The sequence below is a fragment of the Chelonia mydas genome, chromosome 18, assembly GCF_015237465.2.
Source record: "Chelonia mydas isolate rCheMyd1 chromosome 18, rCheMyd1.pri.v2, whole genome shotgun sequence".
Taxonomy (NCBI): domain Eukaryota; kingdom Metazoa; phylum Chordata; order Testudines; family Cheloniidae; genus Chelonia; species Chelonia mydas.
The window spans coordinates 1,992,175-2,002,940 of NC_051258.2; the positions used below are offsets into that span (position 1 = coordinate 1,992,175).

A 10,766-nucleotide genomic window follows, 5' to 3' on the forward strand; every position below is an offset into this window, starting at 1 on the left:
CAGCATGCGACAATCCACCTTGACCCAAGCAGCCAAGCCCCACTGCACCCTGGGAGGCCTCTGGGACTACACCACCCTCCCAAGGGAGAGCGGCTGCAGTCCGTGGCACCATGCATGTCTCCGAGGAAGTTACCAGTGTGGCCCTAGGTTGGACCCTCCTGACCTATAGCCAACCTTATTCCAGCAGCCCAACCCCACTCCCAGCCCTCCACATACTGCACCCTACAGGTCCCAGGGGTTGAGATGCACCGGGTTATACAGTCCTATATAGACACAGGAAGGGCCCTTATTGAGGAGGAACAAGGCCTTTCAGCTCAAGTCCACAGCAATCAGAGGAGCAGCTGAGGAGCTGCTTCTGGGGCCAGGCAGAGAACATCCTCCCACCCCCAGGCGATGGCGCTGCACACTTGGCTGCACAAGGAGAGTTAAACGCTTTCCCCTGACTGTACCTGGACCACCTGGGTGAAACAAGGGGAAAATTTCTGATGGAAATGACCATTTCCTCCTGCAAACACCATACAGATCCCTTAGCAGCCTCCCTCTCCCCAGTTAAGTCTCTCATTAGATCCCACTGCTAGAGCCCTGATCTCACTGTTGCCACCCTTCACTGTCTATATTGCATCAGCAAGCTCTTTGGGGCAGGGCCCTGGCATGACTGCGTTCACAACATGCCATGCCCAATTACCATGTGATGCAAGTAACGAAGACTAACTCGGCTACCTGGCCTTGCAGCATGTATGCTAGACGTGAGCTACCGCACCAAGGGGGTCGCTAGCCAACGGCAGCGCTGCATCTCGCACTGGGCGGACAGCGTGGGTGGAGCAGAAGCAGGACACACTGGGGGGCTGCAGACACTGCTGATTCCTTCGGGACAGCCAGCGATCCCTGCTGGAACAGAATACAGCTGCCCCCCTTCTCCACAGCTCAGGCTGCCAGGAGCACATCAGGCCGTGGGACAGCCCCTCCACTGGCTCCCAGTTGCTTTCAGTGCCAATTTAATGCCTTGGTCCTAATTTTAAAAGCAATTTATAGCCCAACCCCCAGCTACATCAGCGACTGAATTCTGATCCATGAACTACTGTAACAGCTGCGCTTTTCGGGGACAATGTGGAGCGCTAAGCCCAGGACAAAGCACGTAGGAGTAGGGGACAAAGCAATCTTCCAAGCCGAACGGGGGAATCCTGAATCGGACCATCTTTAGGAAACGCTGCAAAAGTTTCCTTTCTGAGAAGCCCTTTCCACGACAAGAATGAAACGCACAGCACGACATCTCCTCTACCTCAAGCCCCTACCAGCAAAAAAGAAAAAACCTACCCCAGCCAGAGTTTGGGTCCTGAAAATGGAGAAATGCCAGAGACCTCTACTAGGGACTCCACTATTGCTAAGGATTTTACACTGAAGGTGTCCAGATACTATCATGATGAGTGGCAGGATAAAATCCTAAGATACGATACGAGTTCTGAGCAGCCAAGCCCCCAGCCATTTCACAGCTAATGCGACGAGTGCCAACACACCACTATGGCAAGAGGAGAAATGTCCGGAGCCTCATCCGGATTCTCCAAGCAGGAGAGGTCGCTGTTCCTGGCCATGCAAAGCAACCGCTCAATCTAGCATAGGCAGTGGAGGAAGCTGCTCAACCAGGCACAGCTACCATCCTGTGCTGGGATGCCACAGGATTCCTGACCTAGCAGAGAGCAAGGCAACCAGATTCAGAGAGGATCAGCAAGCCTGGCAAACCCCTCCCAGCTCCAATCAGCCCCCAATCGATCTCAGGGTATGTCTACACTACAAAATTAGGTCGAATTTATAGAAGTCGATTTTTAGAAAGCGATTTTATACCGTTGATTGTGTGTCCCCCCACACTAATGCACTAAACGCATTAAGTCGGCGGAGTGCATCCACAGTGCCAAGGCAAGCATCGACTTTCGGAGCGTTGCACTGTGGGTAGCTATCCCACAGTTCCCGCAGTCTCCGCTGCCCATTGGAATTCTGGGTTAAGCTCCCAATGCCTGATGGGGCTAAAACATTGTCGCAGGTGGTTCTCCGTACACGTCGTCAGTCGCCACCTCCCTCCGTGAAAGCAACGGCAGACAATCATTTTGCGCCTTTTTTCCGTGCGGGCGCCATACTGCTTTCAGCAGACGGTGCAGTAGGACTGCTCACCGTCGTCATCCACTCTGCTCTCCTGATGCTATGAATTCACCTCGCAGGTCCTCTATGACCGTTGTCATCCACCGCTTCCGCTGGCACTCTGCTCTCCTGGTGGTCTCGCAGGGCGGCTTCCGCTGCAACTCTGCTCAGCTGCTCTTGTCTCGCCATACCACGGCAAGCGTGCAGGCCTCTCAGCTGTTGTGTCCTGGCAGCAGACGGTGCAGTAAGTCTGCAAAACTGGTCATCCAACCACCACTTCCCCTGCAAACCTGCTCTCCTGCAGACGCCGTACCACGGCAAGCATGGAGCCTGCTCAGATCCCCACAGCAGTTATGAGCATTGTAAACACCTCATGCATTATCATACAGTATCTGCAAAAGCAGGCGAGTAGGCGATGGCAGCGCGATGACGAGAGTGATGAGGACATGGACACAGACTTCTCTCAAACCACGGGCCCTGGCAACTTGGACATCCTGGCAGTAATGGGGCAGACTCATGCTCTGGAACGCCGATTCTGGGCCCGGGAAACAAGAACAGACTGCTGGGACCGCATAGTGTTGCAGGTCTGGGACGATTCCCAGTGGCTGCGAAACTTTCGCATGCATAAGGGCACTTTCATGGAACTTTGTGACTTGCTTTCCCCTGCCCTGAAGCGCCAGAATACCAAGATGAGAGCAGCCCTCACAGTTCACAAGTGAGTGGCGATAGCCCTGTGGAAGCTTGCAACTCCATACAGCTACCGGTCAGTCGAGAATCAATTTGGAGTGGGCAAATCTACTGTGGGGGCTGCTGTGATGCAAGTAGCCAACGCAGTCACTGAGCTGCTGCTATCAAGGGTAGTGACTCTGGGAAATGTGCAGGTCATAGTGGATGGCTTTGCGGCAATGGGATTCCCTAACTGTGGTGGGACGATAGACGGAACGCATATCCCTATCTTGGGACCGGACCACCAAGGCAGCCAGTACATAAACCGCAAGGGGTACTTTTCAATGGTGCTGCAAGCACTGGTGGATCACAAGGGACGTTTCACCAACATCAGAGTGGGATGGCCGGGAAAGGTTCATGACACTCGCATCTTCAGGAACTCTGGTCTGTTTCAAAAGCTGCAGGAAGGGACTTTATTCCCAGACCAGAAAATAACTGTTGGGAACGTTGAAATGCCTATAGTTATCCTAGGGGACCCAGCCTACCCCTTAATGCCATGGCTCATGAAGCCATACACAGGCAGCCTGGACAGTAGTCAGGAGCTGTTCAACTATAGGCTGAGCAAGTGCAGAATGGTGATAGAATGTGCATTTGGATGTTTAAAAGTGCGCTGGCGCAGTTTACTGACTCATTCAGACCTCAGCGAAACCAATGTTCCCATTGTTATTACTGCTTGCTGTGTGCTCCACAATATCTGTGAGAGTAAGGGGGAAGACATTTATGGCAGGGTGGGAAGTTGAGGCAAATTGCCTGTCTGCTGATTACACACAGCCAGACAGCAGGGCGCGGTGCGCATCAGAGAAGCTTTGAAAACCAGTTTCGTGGCTGACCAGGCTACAGTGTGACATTTCTGTTTGTTTCTCCTTGATGAAAACCCACCCCCTTGGTTCACTCTACTTCCCTGTTAGCCAACCGCCCTCCCCCCTTCAATCACCGCTTGCAGAGGCAATAAAGTCATTGTTGTTTCAAATTCATGCATTCTTTATTAATTCGTCACACAAATAGGGGGATAACTGCCAAGGTACCCGGGGGTGGGGGGTGGGGAAGGAGGGAAGCACAGGGTGGGGTGGTGGATGAGGGGAGGAGGGAAGGACAAGGCCACACTGCACTTCAAAACTTATTGAATGCCAGCCTTCTGTTGCTTGGGCAGTCCTCTGGGGTTGAGTAGTTGGGTGCCAGGAGGGCCCCCCCAACCCACCGCGTTCTTGGGCGTCTGGGTGAGGAGGCTAGGGAACTTGGGGAGGAGGGTGGTTGGTTACACAGGGGTTGCAGTGGCAGTCTGTGCTCTTGCTGCCTTTCCTGCAGCTAAACCATACGCCGGAGCATATCAGTTTGATCCTCCAGTAGCCTCAGCATTGCATCCTGCCTCTGTTATCATGCTGCTGCCACGTCGCCTGTTGCTCCAGCCATCTGTCCTCACGTTCATTTTGTGCTTTCCTGGACTCTGCCATTTTCTGCCTCCATGCATTCTGCTGGGCTCTTTCAGTTTGGGTGGACTGCATGAGCTCAGAGAACATTTCATTGTGAGTGCGTTTTTTTCACCTTCTTATCTGCACTAGCCTCTGGGACGTAGATGCTAGTCGCAGTGTTGAAACATTTGCAGCTGCGGGAGGAAAAAAAGGGAGGTTAAAACTGAAAAAGACACATTGGCCATTTAAAAGGAGGGGCTGATGTTTTCGGGTTAACGTGCAGCACAAACCCAACTAACCCCCCCCACATACACCCCCCCCAATTATCTGGGATGATTGCTTCACCCCTCCCCCGACCGCGTGGCTAACAGCGGGGATGGTTTCTTTTCAGACACAGGCAAACAGCCTAGCAGGAATGGCCACCTCTGATGTCCCCTTAATAAAATTCCACTATTTCAACCAGGTGACCATGAACGATATCACTCTCCTGAGGATAACACAGAGAAGTAAAGTCTCGGAATGCCAGCAAACACCGGGACCACACGCTGCCATGCTTTCTTATGCAATGGATTCCAGACTATGTGCTACTGGCCTGCCGTGGTAAAGTGTCCTACCATGGATACAATAAGGCTGCCCTCCCCAGAAACCTTTTGCAAAGGCTTTGGGAGTACTCCAAGACAGCTTCATTAAGATGTCCCTGGAGGATTTCTGCCCCAACCCCGGACACATTAACAGACTTTTCCAGTAGCTGTACTGGCCACGAATGCATCCCAAGTCTTCAGGGCAAATTAATCATTAAACACGCTTGCTTTTAAACTGTGTATTATATTTACAAAGGTACACTCACCAGAGGTGCCTTCTCCGCCTTCAAGGTCCGGGAGCCCGGGTTGGGAGGGTATTGGCTCCAGGGTGATAAACAGTCCCTGGCTGTCAGGGAGAACGGTTTCTCCGCTGGCCTGGTGTGCGCTATCATCTTCCTCATCCCCAAAATCCTCATCCCTGTTGTGTGAGACTCCCCCCTTGCAGGAGTCCGCGTACAGGGGTGGGGCAGTGGTAGGGGCACCCCCTAGAATGGCATGCAGCTCATCATATAAGCGGCATGTTTGGGGCTCTGACCCTAAGTGGGCATTTGCCTCTCTGTTTTTTTGGTAGGCTTGCCTGAGCTCCTTAATTTTTACACGGCACTGCTGTGGGTCCCTGTTATAGCCTCTGTCCTTTGTGCCCTTGGAGATTTTTTCAAATATTTTGGCATTTGGTCTTTTGGAACGGAGTTCTGATAGAACGGATTCGTCTCCCCATACAGCGATCAGAACGAGTACCTCCCATTCGGTACCGTCGAATTGCGTCCGCACTAACCCAAATTCGACCCGGCAATGTCGATTTCAGCGCTAATCCCCTCGTCGGGGAGGAGTACAGAAATCGATTTTAAGAGCCCATTAAGTCGACAAAAATGGCTTCGTTGTGTGGACAAGTGCAGGGTTAAATCGATCTAACACTGCTAAATTCAATCTAAACTCGTAGCATAGACCAGGGCTCAGATTCCCATAGTCTCCCAGAGCACCCGCCTTCCCAGCCAAAAGCCCTAACCCCAGTCCTGCTACTAAATACCAACAGCTTTCAAATGCAGCAAGATAGAGCCTGAGGAAAGGTCATAGTCACCAGTCATGGAGTTGTTCCCATGATGACCAGCCCGTTAGAGATTCACTGAGTGACAGAAGCTACTTATGTTTGCAAAATACGTATCTTCTGAAATCAGGCCGATTTGCCTGTCACAGGCTGAGCAGAGTGCGCCGAGCAAAGCAGCATACACCAACGCCAGTGTGAACACCTTGTGATCCTCTCGCATTCAATTCCCTGGAAAGAGGAGCTCCAGTCACCCTTCCTAAGAACAGGGAGGCAGCTCATAAAGTTGAAAGCCAGAAAAACCTAAAACGGATCCTAACAAATATTTCTCTACACAGCGCAGTATTGACCCCTGGAACCACAAGATATCACATAGTTCAAGAACTTATTAGGAGACCTAAACAAAAAGAATGAGAGGTTTATATGGATGAGGGCTATAAATCCTCCTGCTCCATGCATCAGCCAACCACTGAGTAACAGGGGTTAGGTAAAAACATCCCTTGTGGGCAGGTTATTCCATAACTGAAGGCTCTTTGCACCTTCCTCTGAAGCAACTGGTACTGGCCATGTCAGAGTCAGGATACCAGGCTAAACAGGTCCCTGTTCTGATTTGGCCGGGCAATGCCTGTGTTCCTAAGAGACTTTTCAGTCTGGGGTCCCTCAGTGCAAAGCAGAACCAGCACTAAGGAAATTTTCAAATTTGATCTCTGAAATGATTTCAGAATCCATGGCAGTTGCTGGTTAGCTGCATAAGTCACCCAAGCAGGAACAATACTATGTGACTTCTATTGCTAACCAATAAAGAACCTGATTTCACAAACTCAGTGGGCAAACAACCCATAGGGAGAGAATAATTCGGAGGAGGAATTTGGGAACAATTTTGAATCATGAATGAGCCCAGGAACTTCATGCTAGGGGTACTTTGGCCACTCCCAAATAATCAGCATTCTCCACTGGAGAACCCCCCACACTAGTCTCCCTCCTGAACCACCCCTTGCCTCACAGCCCAACTAGATATATCTCCCACCCCGCAGGCATCCTAGGACAATCCAAAGCACACACAAACTCTGAGGCCCTGTGATTTTTTGGGCAATTTACTACAGGCTACCCCTTTTATCTTCACCAACACCCCACCATCCCTATCCCCTTCCCCACCAATAGTTCTGGGACCCAAAGATCCTAAAGCCAGCTCCGATACCACTCGGGAGTGGAAGGGTAATAACTGTACCCTAACGCTGAGATCTCAGGCTGCGTGCCACCCTGATACCAGCCAGATGTATCCTGAATAAGGCGATAAGTGCTGTTATCAACTGGGAAGCAATTAGTTGGTGGGTCTGAGGCCAGTGTCTGGCTCTTACCCAGTGCAGAGATCTTAGCCAGTTTCACTTCATAGCCATAAAAAACCCCAGCTCCCCTGGTTAAAGTCCAATGCACAGAGAAAGAGGAAATTTGCTTTAAAAATCCCAAAGAGTACTAAGCAGCAGGAGACTGAGACCAGGCCCCCAGCCTCCCTCTTGCTAGATTATTAATCCAAAAACTAAAACAGATATGTGGTTTCCAGCTTCCTGCCCAACACGATGCCTCCAACGATACTGGCAGAGCATGCGCTGTAAATCATCCACTGCGCTGTGCCCAGCTACGTGACCCATTGGAAATGCAGGAGACAGGCTCATGGATGTCTCAAGTTTGGGAATCTCAGCTCAATCTCTTGCCCTGGAGGCAAGCAAACTTTGTCACTGAGAGCAGAGGGAGATGTAGACACCCACCACTCACATCCACCCAAATGAACCTCCGCAGCAAAGCGTCACACAGAGGAGGTCCATCATGTCCTGTATCCTGGCACCTGAGGCTCCAAGAGGAAGGGGAAAGAAAAGCCCCATGATGTCCCAGGCCAATTGTGCACTGCTGCACAGGAGGGACACAGTTCCTTCCTGACCCTGCAAAGCATGGCATTCAATCATCCCTATCTTAAATCTCAACCTCTGCTGCTCACCCCCAAAGCATGGCACACTGCAGACTGGAGAGAAAGCTGTTTACCTTGCTATCCCTTTCAGCAGCACTCAGGATAGAAGGAACACCATATTACTCCCCAGCAGAAGGAAGTGGATTCATTCCACAGGTCTATTGGTCTTTCTGCACCATTTGGTCTTTGGCATCTTCCTTGTGGGTATTTCTAGCTCTGTGGACCGCACGATCCTGGGAGGTAGTATACAGCCAGTCCATGTCACTTACAATGTTACTCAAGTCAAGCACCATCTGAATCACTGGACGGTACCGGGGAGCTGAGATGCCGAGGCGCATGCTCAGACAGATGCAGAGCAGCAAAGCAGGCAGGCTGGGGGTGAGAAGAGAACTGCGGGTGGGGGATGGAGTCAAGAGGAGGCGCAATTCGCTGAGGGTTGTTGTGGGGGCATGAGCCCTGCTAAACGGCTCAGAAAGGGGCTGGCTGCTCCTTTTGTTAAATGAGGGGTTCACCACCCCTCCTTGTGAAGCAGATGGAGCACAGCATGCCCTGCCTGGGGAACAGGCCCTCCTGGGGGGCTGGCTCCAGTCAGAAACCCCAAAAACAAGAACGGTGGTTAATGAAACAAGGGGAGGGTAGAGGATGAGATGAGGCTGCCGCCTCTGGGGAAGGGACAGAAGGGGGGCGTGTGGCACCATCTGTACCCTCAGCAGAAGCTCTCTCCAGGAGCTCGGCATAGGGCTGAGGTGCTAATGCTGGACCTGCCACACAGCGCTCCCTCCCTCCCTCCCCCGGCACAGGGCAGAGGCTCTGGGCTCTTGTCAGCTGCCCCAGGAGAGAGCTACTGCCTGAGCCAAGCAGGTTCAGGGCTCCGGACCGACCCAGAGCCGGGCTGGGGGCAGGCACCGCCCGGCCGCAGGAATGAGAGCCTAGGTCTGGGCGGAGCAGCAGCTGGCCAGCCAGGCTGAGCGCAGGGCTTTAGCCCACGGGCACCTCCTCGGCAGAGCTCAACGTGTAATGAAAGAGGTGCCAGGGCTTTTTACATTCACAACTGAGTACCGGGGGGTCGCTGTGTCCGTCTGTACCCACAAAAACTACGAGGAGTCCGGTGGCACCTTAAAGACGAACAGATTTATACCCACTCCTTCAGATGGGTGGCGGGAAGAAAGGGGTTTTTACCCACCACAGCTTCTGCCCAGATCAATCTGTTCGCCTTTGAGGCGCCACCGGACTCCTCGTTGTTTTTATTCCCGACTGAGGCAGCGAGCGCGGGGCTCGGCCCTGCCAGGCAGCGGGGCCCCCCAGCACCGGGCACCGCCCGGGAGGCTCGGCCGGGGGCAGGGCCCTCCCCGCCTGCAGCCCGGGGCGCCCACCTGCAGCTCCTCGAAGGCGTCGTCCACGTTGGTGACCTGGTGCTGCTCGTGCACGGCGGGCTCGTCGCAGAAGAAGCAGACCACGGCGCGGTCCGTGAGGCAGAAGAGTTTCACCTTCTCGTGGTCCTTGCAGGGCGCGGGGCGGCGCCGCGCGCTCAGGATGGCGTCCAGCGGGAAGGCCGCGTAGCGCTCCACGATGTTGGCGAGCTTGAGGCTCGGCGCCAGCGCGGGCTCGGCGAAGGTGCGGCGGCACTCGGGGCAGTCGCGGGCGCCCTGCTGCTCCTGCCGGACCCAGTGCTCCGTGATGCATTTCCGGCAGAAGTAGTGCTCGCAGCCGAAGCTCACCGGGTCCTGGTAGATGCTCAGGCAGATGGAGCAGAGCAGCTCGTCTTTCAGGCTGCAGGCCATGGCGGGCGGGCGGGCGGCGCCGCCTCCCGCGGCGGGGATGGCCCGCGGGGCCCGAAAGCGGCTCTGCCCCCGCCCCGGCTCCCCGCGCCTCCCCCGGCGGGTTCAGCCGCCCGCCCCCGGGCAGCCTGGCCCCGGCTCAGGGCGAGGCGCCCCCCGGCGCAGCGCGCACACGCCCAGCCTTTGTGCCCCTGCCTCCGCGGAGCCGGCCGGCCGCCGGCACTGCGCGTCCACACCCCCTGGGCGAGCTGCCGCGGGGCCGGCCCGAGCTGGGGACGCTGCCGCGGGGGCTCGGGCCCGCCCTGTCCCGCGGCTCCAGCTCCGGAAGCGGCGGCAGAGCGGCGCCGGCAGCCGCGAGCACGGAACGAGCCGCGCCCGGCTCGCTGGGCGGTCGGGTCGGGTCTGGCTCCCCGCCCCGCCCAGCCCCGCCGCCAGGACAAAGGGAGACCGCGGGGCCCCGCGCCTGCTCCCCGTGCCGCGTCAGGGGCGGGCGGCCGGGGAATTTCCGCCCGGTTCTGCGCACTGGCGGGGCGGGGGCTAAAGGCGCAGGGATCCCGGCCGCCGGGGCGGGCTGGGGGCGCTCCGCCCGCCGACAGGGAGCCCCGCGCGGCGCGCTCCTGCCCGCGGTCCGCGGAGCCCGCAGCAGCCCGCACCCCCCGCCTGCGCCGGGCGCGGCCGCCCTGGGGGCTCGGAGTTGCACCCCGCTGGGGGGTTGCATGGGACCCGGCCGCAGCACACGGCTGGCTGGCTCTGGGCGTGGGGCTCGGGCGGCAGGAGCAGCTTGTGCCCAGCCGGGGTCAGTGTCCCCTACATGGGCCGTGCCCTCCCCCCGTCTCGGCACAACCCGCACGCGTCCCGACTCACTCCGAGAGCTGGCGGGGGAAATTCCAGGAGGAAAATGTTTGGTTGGAATTTGCTGATTTGGCGAAGTCGTGGGACTGGCTCCATTTCGCCCAAACTCCCGCAGAAATCAGGCGGGTTTCCCCGCCCGGCTGCTGGACAGCCCGCCAGGCAGGTGGCTGGGTGCTAGCCGGGCGCAGTGCCCTGCCCTGCAGCTGGGGCTCTGTCCCCCCGGAGACTTTAGAGCTTCGGGGCTTGGCTTCAGGTCGGACCCAAACCACATTCTGACATTGGAAC

At 55.8% G+C, this 10,766-nt stretch overlaps 1 protein-coding gene across 1 annotated transcript in view; it reads right to left on the bottom strand.

Annotated features, from left to right (window-relative positions):
* TRIM62 (tripartite motif containing 62) overlaps window positions 1-10,185 on the bottom strand; it is a 57,080-nt gene extending 46,895 nt beyond the window's left edge. The window contains exon 1 of the mRNA XM_037881270.2: window positions 9,225-10,185. Within this exon, the coding sequence (XP_037737198.1) occupies window positions 9,225-9,632 (408 nt within the window). The 5' untranslated portion in view covers window positions 9,633-10,185. The remainder of the gene's footprint in view (window positions 1-9,224) is intronic.
* Between the last annotated feature and the right edge of the window lie 581 nt (window positions 10,186-10,766).